The 27,241-nt window shown below is 58.6% G+C and overlaps 1 protein-coding gene across 8 annotated transcripts in view; it reads left to right on the forward strand.

Moving 5' to 3' along the window:
- KIAA0513 (KIAA0513 ortholog) overlaps nucleotides 1-27,241 on the forward strand; it is a 59,407-nt gene that overhangs the window by 29,416 nt on the left and 2,750 nt on the right. For 3 of the 8 annotated variants that reach the window (XM_042920808.1, XM_042920812.1, XM_042920810.1), the window contains exons 2-12: nucleotides 10,911-11,383; nucleotides 13,638-13,737; nucleotides 15,017-15,090; nucleotides 17,712-17,782; nucleotides 19,254-19,461; nucleotides 20,232-20,272; nucleotides 20,604-20,682; nucleotides 22,427-22,504; nucleotides 22,776-22,820; nucleotides 23,702-23,731; nucleotides 26,745-26,825. In XM_042920808.1, coding sequence (XP_042776742.1) covers nucleotides 11,055-11,383; nucleotides 13,638-13,737; nucleotides 15,017-15,090; nucleotides 17,712-17,782; nucleotides 19,254-19,461; nucleotides 20,232-20,272; nucleotides 20,604-20,682; nucleotides 22,427-22,504; nucleotides 22,776-22,820; nucleotides 23,702-23,731; nucleotides 26,745-26,825 — 1,136 coding nt within the window. In that variant the 5' untranslated portion in view covers nucleotides 10,911-11,054. The other 5 variants (XM_042920811.1, XM_042920809.1, XM_042920815.1 and 2 more) reach the window with 5 other exon arrangements.

Here is a 27,241-nt window from a genome sequence, read left to right on the forward strand (position 1 = left end):
GTGTCTCCCTCTCTCTCTGCCCCTCCCCCGTTCATGCTCTGTCTCTCTCTGTCCCAAAAATAAATAAAAAAACGTTGAAAAAAAAAAAAAATTTAAAAAATAAAAAAAAAAAGAATAAGCACTAAAAAATTTAAACAAACAAACAAACATGGCAGCGGTGTTTTTCTGAGTCTTCCTTCAGCTGCTTCCTCCCTTCAGGGAGGCCAAGGGCGTTGCAGGAAGTGTTTGCGGGTGATCAGGGCCGGGTGGGTGGGCCAGCTGCCTGGGCACATGCAGCCTCTGCCCTGTGATCACCTTTGAACTCTGACCTGTGAGATCCCCACAACTGCCCTGGCCCCGAGGACCCTACAGTGAGGAAAGCAGACAAGGCTGCTGGCACACAGGGAGCCCCCCCTGGGGGAGCGCGGTCCTGAGGTCACCAAACCAAGGCCGTGAAGGGGCACAGCCGACGAGACAGTCGCCCGGACACGCAGGGGCCAGAGCGCTCTTGCCAGGTGCCCGGCTCGGACGCACCCTCGGAGAGGGTTGCCCGTGAGCGCCCCGTCCTGGGTGGGAGCCAGGTGGGGCCGCGCATGGCTGCGGAGACGTAACGGGAGCTGCCACTGCCCTCGTCGTCACGAGCGGAGCCCCTGCGGCCACCTGAGAGGCCGCTGCTGCCCGCGTCCGAGGGAGGGAGTCAGCGGGAGGACCGTCCTCTCCCCACTGGGAGCGGCAGCACCCGGCTCCTATTCTGGCTGTAAAATGGGAACGTTGGCATCTGAGAGAATTCGGCCGGAGCGACTGGTGGTCTGGTGCTTGCCCAAAGCCCTTTGGGACATCTGGTACTTGAGGGAAAGGGGCCCCTGTGTGCACCTCGGTTACAACGTCCCCAGGCTTGTGCTGCTTCCTCCCTGTGTCGCCAGGAACGTCCTGTCCTCTCCCTGGAGGGGCGTGTGCCCCAAGCCCATGGACACCTGCGCCCGGCTGCTTCAGCTCACGCCTTCAGGCTTTTGGAGAGTCCTTTAGAAATACACGTTCCAACGTCTCTGCTTCTGTTACGGAGCCTTGTAGTACCTACAGGCCTTTTACAGATCTCACTACAGTCGCCAGCGTTGTTCACGTGAGGACCTCCTTGACAGTTTTATTTTTAAAACCGGTGTCTGGGAAAAGTCAGCCTGCAGATGCCTCTGTCAGAACGAAAAGAACCGTATGGCCCAGCGCGCTTCCCTTTTTTGCTTTCGCTCCAGGAAGCCCCACTGAGCTCCTCGCCCAACATAGGTCATTGTTCCCTTGATTCCACGGGCCTGTAAGTTGCCCTGGGTCCACACTGACCAGGAGAAAATCTACGTCTGAACAGCTGCCCAAACGCAGCGACATCTAAGTGGACATTGGTGACGTTTCTTACTTGACATGTATTCGTTCCCTGAAATGACTCTGGCCTCGCGGCCAAGAGGCCCAAAATTCTCTACCTGGTTCAGAGGCGAAGTCGGTGATCACCCGAAGATGATGAACGGATTCGCTTGGCAGAAGCCCTGGGGCTGCTCAGCCCCTGGAGAGGCACACGAGAGTCCTTGTTGTGGTCTTGTGTGTGAGAGGTTCTGAGCAACGGGAAGCGTGCTTTCTACCAGCCTGGGCTGGTGGCCGAGGTCTGGCTGGGGCGCCGGAGGACCGAGCTGTGCGGAGGGGCTCAAGGGCCGGCCCGCTGGGTCCTTCTCTGACTCGGGACCGCGGGGGTCGGGGCGCGTGGGGGAGCACGCACGGTGTTGAGCAAACGCAGCCTGAGCCGCAGGGAGAGCCCTGGCCCTGAGGCCGATTGTTTGCGGCAGGCGGGGTGCACGAGGGGGGATCTGGAAGCATCTCCCGAGCGGAGAGGTGAGGGGGGTTCGCGCCGTCAGCCATGGTTCACGGCAGGCCCATTCGCCACAGGGTGACCGCGTTTAGCTCTCTCTTCTTCCTCCCTGTCCTCCGCTCGGGCAGCTTCAGGGAGGCACAGTCTTCCTGGAGACCGTCCGTTATCATATCACATTGTAGGGGAACCGACCCGGGAGCCAGTAATCTGATAGCTGATCTGCTTCACCGATGTCAAGACCACCCTGGAGACCAGAAACCTCAGCCGAGGTTTGTCTGTCTCCCCTCACTCCTGCCAAACCCCGTCGATCTTCCCGTGAGGTCACCTTGAAATAAACGCTGTGCGGTGGACCAGAGGGGACTCTTCGGCAAGGTCACCCGCTCGTTTGCGGGCGGGAGAGGGACAGCCAGGCGCTAGGTGCAAAGCAAACGTCGAGATTTCCCTCGTGTGGTTGTGGTACCGATGGAAGAACTAGAGAGAGATACATGGACACGGACGTGGGCTTTGTGGGCGCCGTGGCCTCAAGACGCTTTATCCCCCCTTCTGTTTCCAGACCTCTCTGTAATGCTGTGTTCGTGATGGAGGGAAATGGGCACCAGTGAGCCCCACAAGCCCGACTGAGGGCTGGAAACGTCGGGTTCGTAGGGATCCACGTGAAGCCCACATCAGGCTCGAGGCTCACGTGGCTGGTGCACGGGCCCGGGGCCCGAGGTCCCCACGCTCACAGCGCTTTAGTGTCTCGCTCATTTTGTCCTGACGCTCCTAGGCTAGAACAAACACCAGGCACCCCAGTGGGTCCTCAGGTCCTAACAACATTCTGGCTGTCTGTGTTAGTTTCCTACGGCCCCTTGAACGAGTTACACAAACTCGGGGGCTTACAGCCTCACACATTTACTGTCCCACAGTTCTGGGGGCAGTGTGATGGGGCTGATGTCAAGGTGTGGGCAGGGCAGGTTCCTTCTGGAGGCCCCAGGGAAGTCTCTAGAGTTTTCCAGCTTCCAGAGGTGCCCGCATTCTTCGGCCCGACGCCCCTCCTCCATCTGCAAAAGACCATTGTTCCAGCTCCTTCCCTGACTCTGACCCCTCTTCCTCCCTCTTCTGAGGACCCCTGTGGTTATCGTGGGCCCCCCCGGATCATCCAGGACCATCTCCCCTACTCAGGGCCCCCAACCTGCCATGTAAGGTCACGTGTATGTAGGTTCTGGGGATGAGGACGTGAACACTTAGGGGGGACCACTGGTTAGCATACTACACCATGAGAAAAACTATTTTTTATTTCATTCTTTGCTGGACGTGGCCATTCTCTTTTCTTGTCCCGTGTTGACTTTTGCGCAATACTTTTCTTTGTGGTAGACTGCAGAAAATTCAGCTTCGCAAAGATACGAGGTCACGGGAAGCAATCCAGCGAGAGCTAACGGTGAAGCTGTGAACTGCTTCGGGCCAGCAGTTTGCTTTGTGTCTGGAAGATGTCCAGTATTGCTGTATTTTCCTCGAAATCCTGAAATATCCCACAGGACCTCTGTGAGTTTGCTCAGGTATCCCGGGGTGCCCCGGCACCAGTTTGGGAACCGCAGCTGTAGGTTAAAAGCATCCTGGCTCGGCTCCTTGGGCTGTGCCTCATGTGGGAAGGATTGGGGGTCCCCCCCTTAGCTAGGCTGTCCCCTCTAGTGGTGGGCGGCATTCGGCTAAGACGTGGCTCCGGAAAAGAACGTGGTGCCCAAGTCCGAAGAGGCCGTCGGACCCACGGTCGACTCCTGGCCGAGCCCTGGCCCCGTTTCCGGCCCGGTGCAGAGGGGCTAAGGGCCACTGGCCTCCTTAGCCGGTCACACCGACCCTGCCCTCCCATTCCGGCTCCTGCAGTCAGGCGCTTCAGGACACCCTGTGTCCACAACCACAGGGGAGGAAAGGACACTTTTCTTGGGTTATCCGGTTGTATTTTCTTAACAAAATTTAGTACAAAGGCCTAGAGGGCATCCAGTTGATGCTAGGCGACGAAGGCCGTGTGAATTCAATAGGATGCCCATGTCTGGGGAGTGAACCATGTTTAGAGGGTTAAGTCCTGGAGCTTACGTGAGTCTGATGACTGCGGGAGGGAGTTCCTTACATTCTGCTTCTCACCCAAGACCCTCACCTTCTCTCTGTTTGGACTCTCTGTTTCGCACAGAGCAGGCGGGGTTGAAAGTCTCAGGACTTGAGTCTCAGGGTCAAGGACTTTCAGTAAAGCAATCAGCATCCGTCAGGGGTGTGCAGTTTTCCTGATTTGCACCGGCCCTCTGCAGCCCTTAGGGAAAGCAAGGCAGATTTTCTGTGGGGAGGTTAGCTCGCTACTTTCCGGGAGGTGCCAGCGGGTGACATCCAAGTTGTGGCTGGAGAGAGGTCCAAATGTCCCAGGAGCTCAGGCAGTAGCTGCGAGGGACCTTTGACCTCTGCTCCTAGAACAGCAGGTGGTCCTGTTCCACACCCACCCACCCACCAGGTGACCTCGCTCAGCCATGCACCTGCCTCCCCCAGCCCCAGACTTCCGTCTCTAAAGTAGGAGTAAAAACAGAGCACTGCCCAACCGCGTGACAGAGTGGTCCCAAACAACGTTTTTACGTATTTTTGTGCCTCGGAAAGCGTCAGCTCTTCTGATAATATTGGCCTCGATGTCCTTTGTTGTCCGTGTCACCGTTGCCACAGCAGGGCTCTCGTTCACCCTCTCCTCGTGGGCCAGGAGGACGAGAACACCTCTCCGTGAGCCCCGCTCTACTCGGTCAAAGTAGAGATTGCTTAAAAAGAAAATCTTTTAAAAAATGGATGTGGGGCACCTGGGGGGCTCAGCCGGTTGGGCGTCCGACTTTGGCTCTGGCCACGATCTCACGGTTCGAGAGTTCCAGCCCCAGGTCGGGCTCTGCGCCCAGGGCTCAGAGCGTGGAGCCTGCTTTGGATTCTGTGTGTCCCTCTCTCTCTGCCCCTGCCCTGCTCGCTCGATCTCTCTCTCTCTCTCTCAAAAACAAACATTAAAAAAAAATACTTAAACAAAATGAATGACTTTCCCAGTGTGAGTCTGATGGGAGCTGGATCCTGAGGCAGGAGGCTGGCTTTCTCTGGGTCAGTCGTCAGGCAAAGGACTCAAACCAGACGCCTTCGTCGGAGGCTGGGGCTTGTGGGACAATCCGGCTGCAGAGGCACAGCTGGCCTCGTGGGTCCCAGTTCCCTGGTGTGCAGAACGGACCCGCCCTTCCTCGCGCACTGCCCCGCACTTAACCCCGAGTGAAACAGATGAGTCAGAGTTCTGAATTTGGGGGCTAGTTGGGGTTTCGACCTTACACGCGGAAGGAGGGTGCAGATCTAAAACCCACCGAGTGTCTGTGGCCCCAGAACAGACTTCGGGGAAGGTGGTTTGGTAGCCCCCATCGTCAGGCTTAGTAATGTGCGAAGCTCTGACCCAGCAACCCCGCTTCCAGAAGTGTACCCCCAGAGGGAGCTGTAGGGGGCCAGCCTGGTGGTCAAGAGCAGTGGTCCTGCGGTTGGATTGTGGGTGCTGTCGCTTCCTAGCTATGTGCTTGGGAGTGAGTCTCCAAGGCTTGATTTACTGACGTCGCGTGATGAGGGACGAGCTGGATGGACGTGATTGTGAGACAGCCTGTCACGGACGCTGGGTGAGCGAGGCTTCGCAGGCCCTTCTCTTTTTGTAAGAGCAGCACGTCTGATAGTTCTTGGGGACACTAAAAGAGAGGGAGTCGCCTGAGGTGGATGGCCAGGGGCAGAGTTACGGAAAGTTCCGGATTCTCCCCCAGGGAGCCTCGTCTGATTGCTCAAGGTGCAGAGTTTGAGCAAAGCCCCGTGGGGATGTGGCTGAGCAGCCACAGGAAAGCAATCTCCTTCCGAGTTCCTTCTGCAGCTGGGGCCTCAGGGCAGGGCGGGAAAGCCTGGGTGGTGTGGCGGGAGGGGCGGGGAGGGTTGGGGGAGGGGAGGAGGTCAGAAGGAGACCACCTTGGCCTGACCCCGCCTGCCCCTTTGCTCCCGTCCTGTGCGTACAGATGCCTGTGCCTAAACTCCTACCGCAGCTGTCCCTCAGCCTCCTGGTTCCCAAACTTTCCAAAGTCCTCGCTGCCTAGGCCCTTCGTGTAGGCTGTTCCCTCTGCCTGGACCACTCTCCTGTGTCAGAGGTCCCTCGCGTCTTCTCGGCCGGTGCTCCTTCCCGCTCGGCTCATATCCGCCTTCCTGACCCCCCGTCCAAAGAAGCCCTTCTCGTCGCTCTCGGGGACATCGCCTGGGGACTCGCAGCAGCGCTCAGTACTTCTGGAGCTCTTGTTTGGGTTTCTGTTTCATCAAGTGTCTCTTACCCTCCCGTCCCCTTACCCCTCCTCCGCCCCATCTCTTAGCCTGCGCCCGCCCAACACCAAATGCTCCTTACAGCCTCGTCCGTGACTGGACCCCCAGCTGCTGGCGCATAGTAGCTGCTCAGTAAGTATTTGTCGAGGGCACCTGGCTGGCTCCGTCAGCAGCACATGTGACTCTCCACCTCAGGGTGGGACGTAAAACCTACTTAAGAAGCAAAAAGAAAAGAGATACCTGTTGAATGAGCAGGTTGGGTGGTTAAGGCCTTTGGGTTATAGGTTGACGTTGAATTTTATTTACTTGTTTTTATACATTTTTTAAGCTTATTTGTTATTCATTTTTGAGAGAGAGAGAGAGGGCGCGTGCCAGCGGAGGAGGGACAGAGAGAGCGAGAAAGAGAATCCCAAGCAGGCTCGGTGCTCTCAGCCCCGAGCCTGACCTGGGGCTCGATCCCACGAACTCTGAGATCGTGACCTGAGCCGAAATCAAGAGTCAGATGCTCCACCGACTGAGCCACCCGGGTGCCCCCGAATTAGAATTTTAGTCTAATTTGGTTGGTGGAAACTTTGTGCCCCAAGGCCCAGGAAGTGAAGTGGAAGTACGTTCGCAGGAAGGCGTGTTCTACTTCAAGGCCACAGAAAAGCATTTTCAATGTGCACGCGGCAGCGTAGGTGGAACGATGCTGCTGTGATTTAAAACCCCAGGTCTCAGAGTCTGCGGCCCTGGAGTGGGTTCGGGAGCCTCCAAAGGCACTGGGGCACGATCCACAGATGTGTTTTCTTCGGCCCACGAGGTGTTTTGAAATGAATTCGAATTCTCTGCCCGCGTTGGGGAATTGGAGGATTTCACGTAGTGCATTTCCGCAGTTCTTCGGAAAGCTCTTTAGATCTGGTGCCGCTGGGTCCCGAGTGCCGCACCTGGTGGCTCTGAGCGGGGACGAGCGAGTTGGTTCCCGAGGGGCCCACTCCCTCTGGCCGGCCCGACATAGGTGGTCACGCGAGGTGTGGGATCCTGTGTGTTCAGAGCGACCGTCCCCTTGTCCTGCACGGAGGCTCATAATTATGCGTCCTTCCTGAAGGAAGACGGTGGGATGCTTCCGAGGCCCTTACCACCGGCGGCTGCTTCTCCCTGGTGTCTGAGCTCCGTGGCCCGGTTCGGCAGCCCTGCCTTCTCTGCCACGAGGGATGGCATCCCCGGGCTGAGGGCCCCGGGGGCCGGCAGTGTGCGGTGACCGTGCCCTGCTCTGCGGCGGGCCTGGGTCTGCACGCTGTGGCCCACGGCGCCCTCACGCGCCAGGACTGGGTCCCCCGCCACTTCTCCCCCCCCTTTGTGCCTCTCCCTCCTTCTTGAGCCCACGGAGGAGGCTTCTGGGAAAGGATGACCTACTCCCAGAATTTCGAGCTAGGGAGACGCTGGGAGAGCCGCTTGCTAGCCTCAGGCCGGACCAGAAATAGCTGTGATAATTCGATCTGATCGTGAAGCCCCGAAGCTGGGGGTTCTGCTTGGGGACGTGGGTGCAGCCTGTCCCACCGCGTGACACTGTCTCGAGGTACGGAAGTTTGTTTCCCTTTCCCTCGGAATTTTCACTTGTTCAGAAACTGCATCCCTGTGATGAAGAACAAAATCGAAAGGTGCTAGGACTATAATGCGCTTGTCTTCTTTTCCAGCCCTTTTCTGTACGTATGCTTCTCTGTTACATAAGAAGATTACAATTCACGCCCTACAATATTCGCAGCAGCCAGACTAGAGGACGGCATGCTGGGTTGGGGGGGTGGGGGGGGCGGGGCGCTCAGGAAATATGTTTGACTGCAGACTGTTTTGTTTACTTGGCTGTGAAGTGAACATCATTCACTCATGTTCTAATTGTTTCCAACTGCATCATTCACTGATTACTGTTGCATCACTTTGTTAGAATTTATTTGCCAGTTTCCTGTATTTAGATCCCACCCCCCCCCCCCCCCCAATTTATCAGGATTAGAAATACTGTTGTTGCTGGGGCCCCTGGGTGGCTCCGTGAGTCAGGTCATGATCTCACCGTTCATGGGTTCGAGCCCTGCATCGGGCTCTGTGCGGACAGCTCAGAGCCTAGAACTTGCTTCGGATTCTGTGTCTCCCCCCGCTTTCTCTCCCCCTCCCCTACTCGAGCTCGGTCTCTCTCTGTCTCTGTCTCTCAACAATCAACATAAAATAAAAAAAGAAATACTGTTATTACAGGGAGCATTTTTCTCCACGTAACTAGCTTTGAGTTGAATTATTTTCTTAGGATACACTTCTAGCATTTGAATTCTTGGATCAGAGGATAGAAAAGTAAGAGCTATAGAAAATACTTTCCAGGCGTACCTGGCTGGCTCAGTCAGAACACAGCACTCTTGATCTTGGGGTCATGAGTTTGAGCCCCACGGTGCGTGCGGAGATTACATAAACCAACAGACAAATAAATAAACAAATACATAAATAAAGATAGTTTCTAGAGCCTTATTTATCCCTATTGTCAGGGTTACTTGAGGGTATTAACTTGACCGTATCCTCATCAGCGTTTAGATTGCATTTTAAAGTTTCTGCTAACTTGGTACCTAATGGCACCGAATTGTTTTAATTTGCTTATCTGCCTGTGTGGTTATTAGTGCTGGCTGAAGAATTGCCTAAGCATTTAGCAATAGTATTTCTCCTTCGTGACTTGCCTATTTGAATAGTTTGTACATCTACTCGAATACAGAGTTTTCGGTCGGGTTGGGGTGGGTGGATTTCTGATATGTGTGATTTTCCCATTTTTACCATCCAGTGTGTTGTTACAGGGGTGGTCTTCTGTGCTTTGGAGAATCTGAGAAGGTGGTGGCCAGAAGGATCTTACAATTCAAGCCTGACTGGGGCACCTGGGTGGCTCCGTGGGTTAAGCATCTTGACTCTTGATCTCAGCTCAGGTCTTGATCTCAGGGTCATGAGTTTGAGCCCCATTTGGGGCTCTATGCCGGACATGAAGCCTACTTAAAAAAAAAAAGAATGCAAGCTAGACCACAGTGTGTCAGTCGGGGAGACCCCGGCCCAGAGAGCAGAGCCCGTGGGCACAGGTGGTGGGAGGGGAGTCCGGGCCGCCCCCAGCTCCAGACCATCACTCCTCAGTCTCTGCCTCTCTGAGTGGTAGCGCTGTCTCCTGAACCCCTGAAAACCCCACGTTGCTCTCCTGGCCCAGAAAGTTCTTTTAGGTGGAGATGTTCGCTTCTCTTTTTTGGGCCAGCGCAAGCTTCGTAGGACTCTACCGAAGATGTGTCGTTGTTACTCCAAGAGCAAGGAGCCAGCGTTCCGTCTCCCTGACTCAGGGCATTTAAAAATATCCTGGGCTGGGGAATTCGGAGGAGCCCGTGATCGACTTGTGAGCATCACGCTCTTAACAGGCAGCAAAGGCGGTTCTGATACTGAATTACGCTCAGGAGACGCACTGCGGCCGTGTCGCTGGCCACCTGTCGGCTAGATGCTTGGGGTCTGCCGAGGGTGAGGAGGAGGACGTGTCCGGTCTCGAGGTCTCTCTTGTCTGGGGGAGCTGACGCGGCAGGAGGGCGAGATCTCGCTTCCTGCTGAGCTGTCTGCCGCTCCTCACCCGGGAGGGAAGGTCGCGGAACCGGTGGGTGACTCCCCAGCTGGCAGCCGGGAGACCCCGTTCAGGTGCGAAGGTTCCGGTCCCATCGTGGACCCTCCCGGCCCTTCGAGCACATTCCCGGGCAGCTGTGTCCACGCATTCACGGACGTGCGGCCAACACTCCCTTAGTCGAGACCGTGCTGGAGGCTGGATGGCTACACAGGTGCTCCAGGGGCTCTTACTCCAGAGGGATAAGCAGAGATGCTAATATCTACCCGTGACGCTAACGGAATTGCAAATGGGTGCAAATAAAATTCGGAGGGGCGCGGAGGAATCGCTGAATAGTTTTGAACAGGGGTGGCGTGAGCTGCTCGGGAGAGGTGGGGCTGTGTCAGCCCCGGGCGATGGACGGCATCCGGGCAGGGGGAGGCAGGAAGAAGGCACGGAGCGGGAAGGGGGAGCGGCAGAAGGAACGGGCGCCACGGATGCACGCCGTCCCCCAGCCGGCTGTGTGCAGGGAGGGGGCAGGAAGGAGAAGGGGGGTCCGGGCGGCACACGATACTCAGAAGCCATCGGAGGGCGTGCGAGGGACGCGAGAAGGGACGTCTGTGTGGCGGCCTGCGGAGGTTCTGGGTCTTGAGTGGAAGACTCCGCAGAGAGGAGCCCGGGAGGGAAGAGACGCCAGGCCGGCAGCCGAGGGGCCCCACGTGCTTAGCAGAGGCGGCTTTTCCCACCGAGCTGGGCGACACCGTCTCCCATGGCCGCTGACTCCAACACGGGCAGGGAGCGGGCCCGTGTGTCCTTGGTGATGTTCTGATTCTAGCCCGGGGTCAGCCTTTTTGTTTAGTGGCATCAGTCTGGTGGCCCAGAGCAGGGGGAGGGCCAGCAGGCCCGGTGCCTCGGAAGTCTGTTGAGTTTGGAGGAATCCCGATCGTTGGTGTGTATTCGTGCGTTTATTCGACAAAGAGTTACCGAGTGCCTACCACGTGCCAGGCGTGTTGTGACAGCAAAGTAGACGGTGGCGAAATGATGTCCATGTAGAGACGTCCCGAATTCTGGACGTCTGGAGCCTGTTCCCTATCCAGGGAATCTTGGGGCCTCGCTGATTCGGCGGAGTCTGGAGTCTCCGAGCTGCGTTCCCCTTACGCGGGCGCAGCGGTAACGCTGATGTGCCTTCCCTTCTAGATGCCTTAGGGCGCGAGAGCCGCCCCAGAGGACGCCTGGTGGCCGGCAGCGCCCGAGCAGCTCCTGTGCGTGGCCTCCAGCTCCCACTGACGCCCCCGGGAACGCGGTCCGCCGGCCCCTCCCGCCTGGAATCCCCCCCAAACCATGGAGGCCCCGGAGGTGCCCGTGGGCGCGCTGCTTGACTTCGGGACTGAGCCAGCCGCGCCCTCGCCCCTGGAGGCGTTGCCTCCGAAGCTGCAGGATGGGGACAGCTCGCAGGGCGACGGGGCTTCGGAGAGCGAGACCACGGAGTCCGCGGACAGCGAGAATGACATGGGCGAGTTGCCCTCACACCCGTCCTGGGACCGGTACCGCCGCTCCTCCTCCAACGAGTCCTTCTCTTCCAACCAGAGCGCCGAGTCGGCCGAGGACGAGGAGACCCAGGAGCTCCGGGAATTCATGCGCGGCTACGTGGACAAGATCTTCTCTGGCGGGTGAGCCCCCGGGACGCGGCTCTCCGTCGGGGTGGGGCTTGCGCTCCCGCACCTGCCGGTGAGGCCGGAAACTTTCCGTTTCCCAGACTCCTCTTCGTGCTTGTGGGCAGCGGGGCCTTCAGCAGCTGCCAGGGTGGGGGCCCTTCCTCGGTCCTCTTTCTTTTTTTTTGTTTTAATATATTTATTTTGAAAGAGAAAGAGAGCCCGCGTGCGGGAGGGGACAGAGAGGGAGAGAGAATCCCAAGCAGGCTCCATGCTGTCCGCACAGAGCCCGACGCGGGGCTCGAACTCACAAACTGCGAGATGATGAGCCCAGCCGAAGTCGCACGCCCAACTGACCGAGCCCCCCAGGCGCCCCGCTTGCTCCTCTCTCTTGCCTTTCCTTCGCAGTTTTTTGGGGTGTAAATAGGCGCCCTGGCAAGGGAACACACGGAGCGGAGGGGGGTTGGGATCAGGCGGAGGAGGGGGTGTCTGTGGGTGGGCCCCCGCTTGTCCATATCTCCACGTGGGGGTGGGGCACAAACCCAAAGCCCTGGGCTTCCGACGTCAGCCGTTGCCTTGCGTCCCGGCCGCCCGCTAGTCCCTGGCGGCCTTGCCACCCGTCTGTGGTCTGTGGACCCGCAGCGTCAGCGTCCCGGGAGCTTGGGGCAAGTGCGGGTCTCGGGCCCCCGCCAGGCCCACTGAGTCTGAATCTGCATTCTAACCAAACCTCTGCACTCTCTGTACACGCCCTTCGGTGAGAGGAGCTGAGGACCCCACAGGATAAGTTTCCAGTTTTATTAACACAGTAGGAACTTCTGCCTGTTGACACAGTGCAGAGAGGCATTATTTCCTACTGCGATTTGGGTCCCTTGTTTGTAATCTGGCAAGGTTGACTCCTGCCTTTGCCAGGTGTATCTCCGTTTTCTTTGCAGTTAGAAGAGGGAAGACCAGGGGCCCCCGGTGGCTCAGTGGGTTCAGCGTCCGACTTCGGCTCAGGTCATGATCTCACAGTTCGTGGGTTCGAGCCCGGCGTCAGGCTCTCCACTGGCAGCTCAGAGCCTGGAGCCTGCTTCGGATTCTGTCTCCGGCTCTCTCTGCCCCTCCCCCGCTCGTGCTCTGTCTCTCTCTCAAAAATAAATAAATATTTTTAAAATTCTGAAATACATAATAATAAAACATGAAGAAAAGGAAAAAGAGAAAAGGGAAGAGCTCAGTGAAATCCGAATATCGGACTCTCCCAACATGCATTCGTGTTTGATTTTGAACGCATCCTGGGAGAGCAGATCTGGCTCCCTCCTAATTCTGTTTGACTAACACTGGAATGAGTCAGCTTCCTCTGAGCACACCCAGTTAATGAAAGGGGAGAAAGCCCAGAAGCCTGCTAATCTGTCGGGAAGGCCGATCTATATTTGCCACAGCCCGTCAGCAGTACGGAGCAAGGACAGCTGAGCTGGACGCGTCTTCGAGAGCATTCCAGAAATCGCTGCAAACTGGCTGGCACCTTCTCCTGTTTCATCCGGTGTTGGTATTTTGGGATAAGTGAGACCAAGACGTTTCCCACAAAACCTTAAATAAATGAAAAATCGCACGAGCTGATTGAGCCTCAGCCTTCTGCCGCTTCTTTGTTTTGCCTCCGCATGTGGGGTAGCGTATCGGCTTTCCACGAAGAGTGATCAGAAGCGGTTTGAGGTCGGGGGAGCGTTCTGTTCCCCCACCCCCTCCAGGGTCCCCCAGTCTCCCTCACACACAGAGCCAGGATCGTCAGAGAGGGGAGCAGGCTGGGTCCTCATGGTAACTGACCGTGCCCACCCCCCCCCCCGCATCAACCCAGCGTGTGCTGCTGGGGCTGAGCAAGTTAGCTGTTCTGGAATGTGCTGTGGCTCTGTGCTGACTTCACCAATGAGCGGGAAGGCGGCTGAGCTAGAGAACCAGGCCCTCAGAGGGTCGTGTGACCCCGGCCGGTGCTCCCATGTCACGGGAGGCAGGACCGAGGGGATGGGACACGGGCTTTGGAGCCGGGACGTCTGGATGGAGCTCCCGTTTGCCACTCGCCTGCTGTGTCTGGTCCCCTGAGCCAGTCTCCTGTCTTTGAAATAGAAACGACCCCATTTCCTCGTGGGGGCCGCCTGAGGGTGGGGTGAGCCGGGGCCGGGGAGGGGGTGTGGGGGGGGCAGGGCAGTACTTACTCGTTCCTCCTCCCCCCTGTCCCCTGCTGTGGCCGTGTTTGTTCCAGAGGACTGAAGGTTGCTTTCTTCTCCTCTGTTCCTTTCAGGGAGGACTTGGACCAGGAGGAGAAAGCCAAGTTTGGGGAGTACTGTAGCAGTGAGAACGGAAAAGGCCGGGAGTGGTTTGCTCGATACGTGAGCGCCCAGGTGAGAGGTGGTGACGGCAGGTGCTGGTGATCTGGGACACTGGGGCCACGTCTGCCTCACCCACTTTGGAGGAAGGAGTCCAGGGAAATGACCCAGCAGGAAAACAAGTAAAACTTACCCAAAGATGTTCTGAAAAGGCCTAGTTAGAATGGCAGGAAGTGGGAAAAGTAGCTCGTGTAGATGCCCCCCGCTAGAAAGAAACGTGAGCAAACTGGGCTTTTAACTGCGTGAAATGACAGACAAGTTAGTTTTGTTGTGTTTTGCTTACAATTTATTTTATTTTAGAGGGAGAGGGCAAGTGAGTGGGGGAGATGGGCAGCGGGACAGAGAAAGAATCTCGGGCAGGCACCACAGTCAGTGCGGAGCCTGACGTGGGGCTCGATCTCACGACCATGAGATCATGACCGCCAAAATCAAGTCGGACGCTCAACCGACTGAGCCACCCAGGTGCCTGGGACAAGTTTTTTAAGGGCAAGCTTGTGGACTGTGTCCATGCATAGTTGTATTCCATAACCCACAATATTCAGTTTTTACAAAGATCATCAAGGCGGTGACAGCCATGTGAATTCAGAAAAGAATTTTTTTTTTTTTTAAATACCTGCTAGGTCCTTTTTTTTCTGTAAAGTAGCTTAAACTCTTAGCTTTTAAAGTATTTTTTACTTTAATTTTTTTTTTTTATGTTTATTTTTGAAGGAGAGAGAGACAGAGCGTGAGCAGGGGAGGGGCAGAGAGAGAGGGAGACCCAGAATCCGCAGCAGGCTCCGGGCTCCGAGGCGTCAGCGCAGAGCCCGATGCGGGGCTCGAACCCACAAACCATGAGATCATGACCTGAGCCCAAGTCGGAGGCTTCACCGATGGGGCCGCCCAGGCGCCCCGGCTTTTAAGGTGTCTTTATCACAATTTATTGGCTCCAAGAAAAATTAGAAGATGCAGATCAGCAAAAATAGAGAAGCGACCCACAAATCTACAACCCAGAAATCGCGCGTGTTGCCGTTTGGGGGGTTTAGTCCCTCCAAACTGTTCTGTGTTGTGTGGGCGGGTATGTCGCATCCCTGGACCTAACACTTCCGAGGAGACGCGGGAAGACGTCGGCTTGGGCTTTGCCGAGCGACGGTCGTGTGTCCGGGCCCGCGCTCTGCTCGGGGTCCCGGTTTCCGTAGCGCAGGCGGGGCTGCTACCGCCGGGGGCTCGCGGGCCCCGCTGTGTCTAGCGGTGCCCGGCGCGGTAAGCCCTGTGCCACCTGCGCGCCCCGTGACGCGTCTGCCCTGTTCCCGGACAGCGCTGCAATACCAAGTGCGTCTCGGAGGCGACCTTCTACCGCCTGGTGCAGTCTTTCGCCGTCGTCCTGTTCGAGTAAGTCGTGCTGCTGCTCACAGCCTTTGCCCTACGAGCGTGTCTCCCCCCGACCCCCGTCCTGCCCCGTCCTAACCCGGGCCTTACAGCACCTGCTCGGAAATCCCGGCATCCACCCAGAGGCAAGGCCGTGCGGCTCTCGCGGGAGGGAGTTTGGGTCCTCCCCCGAGGCCCCCCGCAGGAGAGGTTAGGGCACTGCACCTGGGCCTGAGCGGATCCCTCCGCCAGGGCCCTCGGGACGGGCTGGGATAACACGCCCTTGACCCTGCCCTCCTGCGCAGGGCGCTGGCGTTTTGTTGATTTCCTGCCGTGGAGCGCTTCGAACTAGATAGACAACCGCCCGCCTAATGATCGGATGGGACCCGATGAGTGCAGCCTGCCCTGCGTGCTAATTAGGCCCCGCTGGAGCCTTTTATCACAGACAGCACAGTAGTCCCCGTAGGGGGTGTGCGTGGGGGAGGCAGGCCACGTGAGTGAGTCACGGCTCTCTCCCCCTCAGGCCGCGGGCTCTAGGGCTGCCAGACCCACGTCATCCATCCTGGACCTGCGTCAGAGCAGGCGACAGCCCCCCCCCCCCTTCCCCCCAGCGTGAAATGGAGGGGATGTGGCTCTGCCTTGGAGACGTGGGACAGCAGCTTTACCGATGCGGGGGAGGGGAGGCAAGGCACCGTGGGTGGGAAAGGCCAGGGTGGGGGGAAGCCCCGATCTGACAGTCATTTGTGCCCCCGCTTACCCTCCTTCCGTCATCATGGCCTCAAAGCAGCCCCGTGGCTTGTCCCCATGTCCCCATTGTCCTTCCAGGCTTGAAAACTCCCTCCTCCCCGCAGAAAGGTAGCTGCTGTTGTGACCCTTAGCCCCCCTGTGTCTGGAGGTCCCCTCACCTCTCTCTGTTCCCCCACGAACGTGGGGCACGGACTGGAGGGGAAAGACCTTAAAAAGGAGGATCCCCATGTTTCCGGCGCTCGCTCAGAATGTCCCAAGTTGAAGACAGGCTCCCGTGGGGGGCTTCTGGGTCTCGAGCTGGGGGGGGGGAGGTGCAGTTTCCAAGCAGGCCCAGCTGTCTTGTGCACAACAGGCTCCCCGGCACTGAGACCACTCAGCTTCCAGTGACATCGATAGGAATTCTCACGAATCCATATTTTACAGAGATGGCACCTGTTCCGCTTGGCAACAGAAGTATTTCATTCTCCACTTCCTTTGAATTTTCCCTGAAATAAAATTGGGGTGCGGGGGGAGGAAATTCCCTTCAAATTCCAACCGGACCGAAACACAGAATCTTCCCCCATTGCTTTGTGAGCGTATATATTTTTGGCTGTGGTTGGGAGAAAAGAAAGAAACCTTGTAATATGTTTTAAATATTTACTAATTTTTAAAGTTTATGAGTTTTTTAAAAAATTTCTAGCTTATGAGTGCCTTTCGTTTTTACTTTTATTTATAGTCTTTTATGATTTTATTGGCAGTTTAGTTAAGTTTTGTATTCTTTTTATATTGAAAGCTAACTGGCCCTGACCCTACTGTCTAGATAAAGTCCATCGACTTTTTTTTTTCTTTTTTTAAATAATACTCATCCAAGGTTAGGAACTAAACGGGAAAGAAAAGTGCAGAAGCACAGGATAGGGAGGCACAGCGCCTAAAATGGAGAGGGGATCCCCTTTATACAGCCCTGCCCTGGCTCCTGCGGTCTTCTCCCTGACAATGACTCCTGTGGATGGTGTGCACCCCAGAGATTCTGTGTCTTTCCAGGAAAGGCACTGCACCCACATGCACTTCTGCATTTGTGACGGCTCTGTGATGTTCCGATATCTGAACGTTCCAGCGTTTCTCCGACTCATGCCCCGTGGGTGGTAGATTGTTCCTCTCCCTCATCTGCCCCGGCTCACGTGCTGGTAGACGTCACCGTCACATCTGCAGCTGTCGCAGTGCACATTCCTAGCGGCAGACGGGGCCCCTGTTTGAAGATTTCCCGCCCCCCCCCCCCTTTTCGCTTGCTGAGTTGACCGGACCTCTGTGTAGCTCATACATCTTAACAGAGTAAGAACAATACAATAATGATAATCCTTTACATCTGGAGAACATTTTTGAGTATAGAAAGGTTCTTGTGTATACTAATTAGATTTTTCAGCAAGTGACGTAGGGCAGGGAGGTATTCATATTCCCAGTGGTTCTCAAAGTGCTGTCCCGGGGCCCAGGAGCATCAGAACATCAGCTTCACAAGGCAGTGTGTTAGAAATGCAAGTTCTTAGGCCAACTGCCCCAGACCCACACAACCAGACTCTGGGGGTGGGCCCAGGAGTCCACATCTTAACTGCCCTCGCGGTGATTCCGACGTAACTCAGAAACTTCAGTTTCTGTAACTTCAGTTCTGATGTAACTGAAAACCACTGACAGCATGGGCCCTCTAACTCACTGCTGATTCCTGAGACTAGGGGCTGGAGGGCCGCGTGGCCTGGGGCCAGTGGTTTTGGCCTGAGACCCGAGGCCCGACTTCCAGTCCTGGCGCTGCTCCTGTGTGTAGGATTAAGCGTCCTGAGCCTTTCCTGTTCTGCCTCGAAGGGAGGGAGGCCAGGCTGAGGGAGAGGCACAACAATTTTTTACTCAGTCAGCCTCGTTTCCCGTATCAGGTGCCACCAGATGGACGACTTCGGGCCTGCCAAGAACCTCATGACCATGTGCTTCACCTACTACCACATCGGTAAGGCCCAGGGACGCGACGGCCGTGGGGACAAACGTGGAAACCCCAGACTTGTCAACCTGTAACGTGACAGCAAGTGAGGGTTTTCTCCCGATTAAAGGCAAAGGCGTGAGGCTTCCAGAAAACAAAAGCACCTGATGAGTGAGATTCCTAAAACGGGAGAAGACGCGGTCTGTGTCGTGGGTCATGAGGTTGACTATCCATGGTAGGGAGGAGACCACCCAGCAGCTAGGAGGAGAGAGAACAGGTTCGTTTGGTGGGACGTTTCACGGTAGACTCGGGAATAGCGGGATGTGAGGACATCAGTTTCATGTTTTAGCAAAATGTGAGGTGGATGGCTGTTGAAGAGAGGGGAGGGGAGCGGGCCAGGGTCTTAGGGAGGAAAGCGTCCCTGGGTGTGGGCTGGAGAGGCCCTCACGAAGAGTGTGGGTTCTTCTTCATCCCGAGATCTCACAGCTCTTCTGGCTCATTGCGCTGGAACTTTCTGGTAATTGGAGCTCGAGGCTCCCTACGTGAAGTTCCTTGGGCATGACAGAGGGACTCGTTCAGGCCGCCGTAGGCAGAAGGCCACTTGGGGCCTATGTGTGGACTAGAGCCGGGTCAGGGCAGCGCTAAGCCTGGCCTCCCTTCCCACCCCCCCCCGCCCAGGACACACGGGTCTGCTCTCGTGCTGTAACCCCACGTCCTCTGCAGCGTGGCTTCGCCCTCTCTCCGCTCCCAGCTGCCCGTCCTCGCCATGCCTCGCTTCTGCTGGCGATAGCTGGTCAGGCGGCCTCAGCTCGAGGCCAGGCCAGCACTGGCCTCCATCCATGGGAGCGGGCGCTCCATCCATGGGATCCCCTGGTCCAAACCGTGGCTCCTCCTTCTCAAAGAACAGCAGACGCGGCTCGTCTGAGTCACATCTGCGCACAGAGCAGGTTACGTTAGTAGGGGACACTCGGCACCTTAGCCCGAGGGGGCACTTTGCCCCAAAGTGGGTATCTTTGACTGAGGTAGGGTCTTGATCTATAGGCGTGCCTTGACCTGAAGGGGGCAGCTTGACTCAGAGGAGACCCTTTGGCCTGTAGGGGGCGCCTTGACCTCGACTAGACCCTTTGCCTGTAGGGGATGCCTTGACCTGGAGGAGACCTATTGACCTGTAGGGGGCGCCTTGACCTCGGGTAGACCCTCTGCCTGTAGGGGGCGCCTTGTCCTGCAGGCGACCCTTTGCTGCAGGGGGCCTTGGCCTATTTACCGTCGTCTCCCGGGAAGCCACACTCTTGGTTCAGGCCCTCCAGCTTCTTCGGGGCTGGCTCCTCACCTGTTTCTTTTAGCCCCTATGCGCCTGGCTGCCCTCTCGTACACAGTAGGCGTCACCCTCCGCCTTCCCGGGCATCTGGGGGCCTTTGCGTGTCGCGGCCGCCGCCACAGAACGGCTCCTGCCACGCAGTGTGGTTCCATTCCTGTCCCCTCCCGCCTCTCCCCCCTCCAGGCAAGCCACAGCTGCTGCCCCCCGAGTCCAAGGAGAAACCCGCGGGGAGCATCGACTCCTACCTCAAGTCCGCCAACAGCTGGCTGGCAGAGAAGAAGGACATCGCCGAGCGGCTGCTGAAGAACACGTCGGCCAAGACGGAGAACGTCAAGGGCTTCTTCGGGGGGCTGGAGACCAAGCTGAAGGGACCCCTGGTCAGGAAACAAGAGTAGGTGTCGCCGGGTGTGCGTCCCTCTGGGACCCACGGCAGAGGCCGCGTTCGGCCCGCCAGTGGCGGTGGCTGGGAGGCCCTGGCCTGGCAGGGGGGGAGTCTGGTGACCTTGGGCGACTGCCAGCCGCTCCCAGGAAGCGTGGCGGCCGGCCCCGTTTGAGTCCTCACCCCGAGTTTTCTGTGCTTTGCAAATGCCATTGGGTTGGCTGCTGGGCAGGGGTGTCCCCTAGGGGACTGATGGGGAGCGTGTGGAAACTGCCTGCGGGCAGGAGCGGGATCACAAGCCCTCTGGTGAGGGTCAGTGGGCGGTGGAGAGACCACTGTCCCCCGGGACAGCTGTTCTCCCACAGGAGCTTGGGAGCCTTCTGGGTCGGGGCACTTGAGAATGGGGTGTCGAAGTGAAGACCTCCCAGGAAAGGGGGCACGTCAGCAAGAGAGTGCCCGGGTTCCCGGTGCCCGTCCACCCCCTGCAGTCCCCACTGTCACCTCCGACGGCGGGTTTCCACCATGACTTGGCTCCGTTCCTCGTCTGGTGCAGGCAGCTTTGGATTCAGAGAAAATGGGGCAAGGTAGCCTAAATGCCACATCTCAATTCTGGAAGATTGGCAATTGGTAAATGTAGCGTTGCTTTAATGACACTTTTTCAGAGACAGTCGCAGTAAATGTACCCATTGCTTGCAAGACATAATCCGGGCTCAGCAGCCTGGATAGAGCTGAGAAAATGTGCAGGGGGTCACTTTGTCACCGCTGTGGTGTCTCTCCCCCAGGGAGGAGGAGAGCAAGCCCAAGGAGAAGCCGCAGAAGACCGGTGAGTGCTCCCGGCGGGGGCCCGGGTGTGGCCACCACAGCGCCCCTGGTCCTGTGACCCGGCCACTGGGCATTAGCAGCCCCACCGAGTGGCCCCTGAATATCTGGGCCCCTTCCCCCCACCACCCCGGCAGCATATGATGCCGTGCGTGACCCCTGACTTCTCTCCACCCGGTCGGTCATTTCGTGTTGGACTTCCGGGGAAAACTTCTCTGGGGAGAGGACTCAGGAACCAAACTCCTTGTCCGGGAGGGTCCCCGAGGGGCTCGCCAAGGCGTGGCTGCAGCCAGAGCCACGGTCGGTCTTTCTCACCCCGGCCCCCCGCCCCGCAGTGACCGTGTGCAGCCCGGAGGAAGAGAGGAAGGGGGAAAAGATCTACCTGTACACGCACCTGAAGCAGCAGCCCATCTGGTAAGGCCGCAGCCCCGGCACCGTTGTCTCCCCCAGCAACTGCGGTCACTGCCTGCCAGGGGGGCCACAATCAAAAAGGCCAGCGGCGGCAGGTGTCCGTGAGGCCACGGGGAGATCAGAACCCTCCTCCGGCGCCAGTGGGAATGTAAACCGGGCCGCCCGCCGTGTAGAACGGCCTGGCAGTTCCCCGAAGTGTTACGCGTCGAGTTACCCTCTGAGCGACGGTGTGCTCAGAACAAGCCAAGACGGGTCCTCAAGGCAAACCTTATGCACATGGGCGCGTGATGGCCGAAGGGTGGAGGGCGCCCAAATGTCCACGCGTGGACATGCGAAACGCGACACGCGGTATTCAGCCACCTAAAGAGTCACTGACAGGTGACAGCGTGGGGGAACCTGGAAAATAGTTAGCCCGGTGAAAAAGCCAGATGGAAGAGACCAGCTGGTGTTTGATGCCGTTCATAGGAGACAGTTCAGGTGAGGCACGTCCCCGGAGGCAGTGTAGGTGAGTAGGGGGAGGGGAGAGACTGCTAATGGGTACGGGGGTGCCGGACGGGGGATGAGGAGTGTTCTGGAAGTAGATAGTGGTCATGGTGGCACAACTCCAAATATACTAGAAACTGTGAAACTGTCTGCTTTAAAAGACTGAGTTCATGGTATGTGAATTCTATCCCAGTAAAGCTATTTCCTCCGTACGTACAGAGACGAAAGTCGTCATTACAACGAGAGACCGGGGATCAGGGGAAACCTTGCCCTCTGTCTTGCTCTGTTCGACCTCTCGTGCTGCTGTAGTCCCTCCGGAGCCTCCCCATCCCTGGGTTGTGTTCACTCACAAGCGGGCAGAGAGGCAGCACCTAGAGCCCACAGGGCGTCCCACACGCCCCTCCCTCGAAGACAGCCTTGTGGCCCCGGGAGAACTTGGCGCAGGAGCGTGGCCAGGTTCCGCGGAAGCAGGGAGAAGCCACCGGCCACGTCACACCTGTCCGGGGCTCTGTCGCGGGCCTTCTGGGCTGCGACTCGGCTGCTGCCTTATCACCTGCAGCGGGCTTGGCACCCCGTTCTAGAAGGGGCCAAGCGACAAAAATTTCAGGCTTTGCGGGCAAGTACTCAACTCCACTGTTGCCGTGCAAAAGCCGCCACGGACAGTGTGCCCGGGCACGGCTGTGTTCCGGTAGAACCTGTTTGACACCAACAGGGGCAGTGGCCGGATTTGGCCCACACGCCCTCCGCGTAGTTCTTTAAGGAGAACGTTTCTGACTCGTGTGTCCCTGGGAACGTGTCTGTTCTCTACACGTGGCCTGTCGGTGCCGGGTTCCCATTTATGTTACTAGACCCTGACCTAAGGCAGCAGGTGCCCCCAAATGCCCCACTTCCGCTGGGAGGCCCAGCGCGGGTGGACAAGCGGAAGACGGCCTTCGTCCGTGCCCCGCGGGCGGTAGCTTCGGCTCTGGCCCGACGGATGCAGGGTTCACCCGCCCGGCCGCCGTCCCGCCCACACACCGCCCGCGTTGCGCCTTTGTCCTGGGAGAGTGGTGCAGGTGCTGTTGTGACCCTTGGCCGGAAGCCAGGAGCGCCACCTCGGTTTGGGACAAAGGCGGATGCTCGTTGTTTTCCTTCTCTGCTCCGCGTCTGAGACTCATCAGAAACTCCTACAGATGTGGGACACTGCGTCCTTACCCCTCCCGTGTGCCGGGACCCGCCTCCCGGCCCTCCCCGGAGAGGACTTACGCACACCTCTGTCTCGCAGGCACACGCTGAGGTTCTGGAACGCGGCTTTCTTTGACGCTGTGCACTGTGAGAGGAGAAAACGGTCTCCCACCACCAGGTAGGGCAACGCCTGGGCTCGCTTCGCCTTGGGGGAGAAGACCAGGGAGTGGCTTTATTTTCCGGTTCCTGAAGAGGAAAGCAGGATGGCTGGGTCCGCGGCGTCTGTCTCCCATTCAGCTCCTTCTGACCCCGGTGCCCTGCGAGCTGCCCGCAGGGTCCTGGGCACGCACAGCTTCGTGGGTGGGGGTCCACAGCTTGCATGAGCGCTTTCTGCCCTGGGCTCTGGCATGACTTGCCCTGACCCTCCTAAAAACCGCCTCCTCCCCCAGAATGAAACCATCGGGACCCCCCCAGGCTCCACTCTGCCTGTCGCTGTAAGAAATCAGAATCCTGAGCACGAACCGCGGCCACGGGACTGTGGGGCGCAGGGCCGGCCGCCCCCGCCGCGGACTCTGCTCAGAGAGCTGATGTCTGGAGACACGGCTGCTACATTCAGCTTTGCACCTCTGGTCTGCAGCCTGAACAGACCTCCCCAGCATCCCCGAGGGTGGTCTTGCCACGTCAGGAGACCCCTTTTGTAAACCATTCCACGGAGGCACCGAGGCTGGAGGTCACTGCCTCTCTGGCCACAGCGAGCCAACATTGCCCACTGTGTATGGCGGCTGGGCAGGAAAGTGCGGCAGAGCCCTCCCGGTCCCGCGTCCCTGTATTGGCCCCCTCCCCAGTCATGGGACCCTGAAGCCCCTGAACCTCTCTAACCGGGGGGAGACCCCCCCCCCCACCCCCAGTCACTCTCCCTGGCAGGAGGGAGCACGTGCGTGCCGTTTAAGACCGGTCCGCTAGCACTGGGGGGATCCCAAGTGCAGCCTTTCTTTTTGGGGGGCAGCTCACCTTGACGGGGCGGGGTGGCCTGTGGCGTGCTGCGGCTGCCTTTCCCGAGGGAGGCGGAGGGAGCACGCCGAGCGGGGAGATGCTGGAACCATCCGGGAGATTCTAGAGAGAGAATTCCACGCTCTGCCAGGAAGCCAGGCTGCAGGAAATGCTTAGATGCTTGTAGGCGGACGGGGTCTCCTCTTGCCGCTTGTGTAGCTGTCGGGCCCCCAGCGGACGAACAGTCTCGAGTACCCCGTCTCTCTGCGTCTCTCTGTTTCTGCCTGTAATAACGCTCCCCTTTCGCTGTTCTCTTTTTTCCATCCACATATCTTGCATGACTTTGACATGTTCCTCTGTTTACCTGTTTCTGCTGCCGCTCCAGAGGGGATGCTGGAGAGGAGGAGAAGAAGAGGTGTGTGTCCACGTGACTTTGTTCATGTTACAGGGCCGGGGTCCCCGCCAGGGCCGCCTCAGGGCGGGAGCTGCCCGCTAGCTGCCGCGGGGGGCGGAGCCCAGACTCGGGGGCACGCCCGGCCCTGGGACAGGCCGGCGACGGGTGGGAGGTTGCAGAGGACAGAGCACCAGGAAGAGGAAACAGATAGGGCACTCGAGACCCCAGAAGGCCCGGGGTCGGTTCAGACAGTGAGCCGCGAAGTCCGATTCTGTGCGCCTCCAGCCTTGCCCTGGCCACTCCGGCCCCCCCTAAGCCGCCCTCGAGCCCCCCGCCTTGACTTCACGCCGGGGAACCTGGTCCCGGCTCGAAGCCATGGACGGGTGCGGAGCACCTGCCTCTCCGCGGCCAGGCGCCGAGGTGTGCAGGGGCCACAGGGAGGGAGGACAGCCGCCCCCTCCTTCCCGGCCACCGTGCGGCATGGAGTCTGTGTGTGTGTGTGTGTGTGAGGGGGGGGTCCCTGAAGAGAAGGGCCTAGAACGGGGCTGCTTCCTTCGAGCCACGGTGGGGTCTGACTTTAATCGTTTGACCTTCGTATTTGTCAGAGATGTTTTGTAATATATTTTCAGAGTGAAAGGCCTGCCTCTTCAAAATACGGTTTCTGATACAATGATTGTTTCTTTGCTGGAAACTTCCCAAAGTGTGCTTCCTTTAATCGGTGATGTATTTTTAGTGCTTATTGTTTTATGAGAAATCTTGTTTCTTGGGCAGCCTTATGATGGCTACAAAAGAGGCAATTGGGCTTGGGATGCCCCCGTTAGGACAAAGCCCCCCCATTCCCACAGTCTCTGTGGGCGGGGGCGCGACTAGCCACGGCCTCCCGAGGGCAAGGCTTCTTAGGACCGCGCCTGAGGCCCAGCAGGGCTGGAACATCCCGGCCACCTCCAGACTGGTCGGCCTGGAGCCCACAAGGGGATGCCGGCCTCCGGGCCCCCTGGGCCCTCTCACCCAGAGCAGACGTGGTCGGACCCCACGCATCTAGGACATGTCCCCCGCCCCCACCGCACACACACGCCCCGGGCCTCGCCCGGACGAAGGGCGAGTCGAAGGGCGAGTGTTCCTTCGAGATCAGGGTGGGAGGCCAGCATTCCATCTGCTTTCTGGTAAACTCGGCTGATGATACTCCGAGGCGGAAAAGCCTCCTTTTCCAAAGGTATCTGTTGCTCACCTCCACATTCCCACTGTGGCAGTTTAGACACACGCTCTGCCCTCCGTGTGCTGTGAGACCTCGACCAGCACTGGGTGTTGAACTCCGTTGTAAGGAATTGGTTCGATTGCGGGCGTCACCTGATGAGTGGCTTGCTAATGACCTCCCACCTCTTTTTTCAGAGGTCAGATTAAATGTCCCACTTCTAGCCCTAGCCATGGCAAAAAGAATCACCTTTGCATCCAGGTCAGGTGGGTCAGAAGCCCTGAGTCATTCCTATATGGTGTGGGGTTGTGCACTGCACAGCCTGTGCAACTGTACACGGCAGGCCCGGTGGTGGAATGGGGATTTGTGGGCCTGGACAATCCTAAGGGTAACCACTGGAGGGAAAGGGTGGGAAGGAGAACGGGATGGGATGAGCATCATGCCTGGAAGCATATTCTGGGTTTCTTCATGGGCATCTTGTCATCGGCACGAGGAGACGGGGAGTGACCCCGCCCCTCACGGCTCTCGTGCCCCTGATGCCCTGTGGCCTCCCACTGAGCCGCAGCGGCAGGAGTGGCCCTGGGCCCGGCGGGTGGGCAGCAGCGAAGATTCGATGTTCTTGGTTCTTTTGCTCTTCCTTTGGCTTCTCCATTGCCCCCACCCCTCACTCCCTCACTCCGCCTCTTCTCTCCCTCGGCTTCTTTCTCTCTCCTAACCTTGGTCGAGTCAGACTCATCACCCAGAGCTTAAGTTTTAAGGGGAAATGGGCTTAAACGCGCGTCTCCTCCACAGACGCATCTGCCCCTGCCGGCAGCCCGAGGGGCCGGGCACGGAGCGGTCCGTGCCGGGGCTGGACGGACCCCGGTCCCCTGGAGACAGGGGCGCCCCGCCAGGGGAGGGGGAGACGGCACACTGCAGAGAGCTGCTGGAGACGGCTCTCAGTCGCGACACAGGATTAATGCCGCCCAGAGAACCCCCTCCCCACCCCAGACGCTGTGCGGGCTGGTGTCTGTGCCCCCACACGGGACGGGCGGTTCTGTCCTCAGGCCTCCACGTGCACAGCCACACGCACACCGCGTTACTCTCTCACTTGGTGCCGGAGGCCTAGCGCCTCTTCACGGTGGTCGTGGGGGACGGTGTGCGGGGGCCCCCAACAGACCGGGCTCTTATCTGTGTGCTCTGGGGAGGGGCACGGAGCCTAAACCTTGGCCACGCGGAAGCCAGGGCGGGGAAAGGCAGCAGAGCCAAGATCCCGCCTAACAGGGCAGCGTGGCCTTCGGCGCGTCCAGCCTCCCCTGCTCCCCGGGCCTCCTGGCCACGAGAGGCTGTGCGGACCCCACCGAAGAGCCAGGGAGGCCTGGAGACGTGGCGCCAGCCTGCGAGCCTCCCCGGTGGGTTCTGTACGCCCGCTCCCCCGGGGCGCCGGTAGGGCCCTGTCCCCTCTGCCCATCTCTCTGCCTGTCGGATGGGCCCGGGACCTCCCATCCTTGAACCACGGAGAAGGGTACGGAGGGTGGTGTTCTCGCCTCCTAGAGAACGTTCTGGGCGAGCACGAAGCGCACGTCACCTCTGGGTCAGTAGGAAGCGTGTGAGCTTTGGGGTCTCCTCGTCCCCGGAAGGACGAGGCGATTAAGTGTGTGTTTGGGCTCCCCAGGCAGCGTGTGAGAACCCGGGCAGGCGTTGCGCGAACGCAGAGCAAGCGGCTCTTTGGGGACGGGGCTCCCTGTCCGCGTCAGGGAGGCCGCGCTCGGGCACCGGCAGCACCTGTAGACCAGGGCAGGGGGCGAGCGGCTGGGGATGCGACGGGGTCCTGAGACCCTCTCCTGTCACCTGTGCTTTCAGGGAGAAGTGGTGCCACATGACCCAGGAGGAGAGAAACGACAGCCTGCGCTTCAACGAGAACATCACCTTCGGGCAGCTGGGGTGAGGGCCCGGGACGGCCACCCCACCCGGGACCCCGGGGGGACCCTGACTTGAGTGGGGGCGGGCGGGGCCGAGCTGGGCTTCTCTCCTGCGGGAAGACCCGTCCTCGTGGTGCCCAGCTGCGGTGACAAGGGGCCCCCAGAGGAGACGCTTGGCAGAGGGGGTGCCGTCCCCGACGGCGTCACGCCTCCATGACACCACGTCGTCGTAGCTGCGTGTCCTCAAATGGCTCGAAAGCACACGACGAGTGACATCGAGGCTGGATTCCGGTTCCTAGTGAACGCGCGTCCTAACCCCAGTCTCGCGGTGAGGGTGTCGGCTGGCCGGGGACGCCACCGCTGAGTCCCGCTTCTAGCACCTTCAGGGGGGCTGCGTGTCGGGCCCCGGCTCCCCCTCCTCCCCGGGGAACAGAAAGG

This window comes from Panthera leo, chromosome E2 (genome assembly GCF_018350215.1).
Source record: "Panthera leo isolate Ple1 chromosome E2, P.leo_Ple1_pat1.1, whole genome shotgun sequence".
Lineage (NCBI taxonomy): Eukaryota > Metazoa > Chordata > Mammalia > Carnivora > Felidae > Panthera > Panthera leo.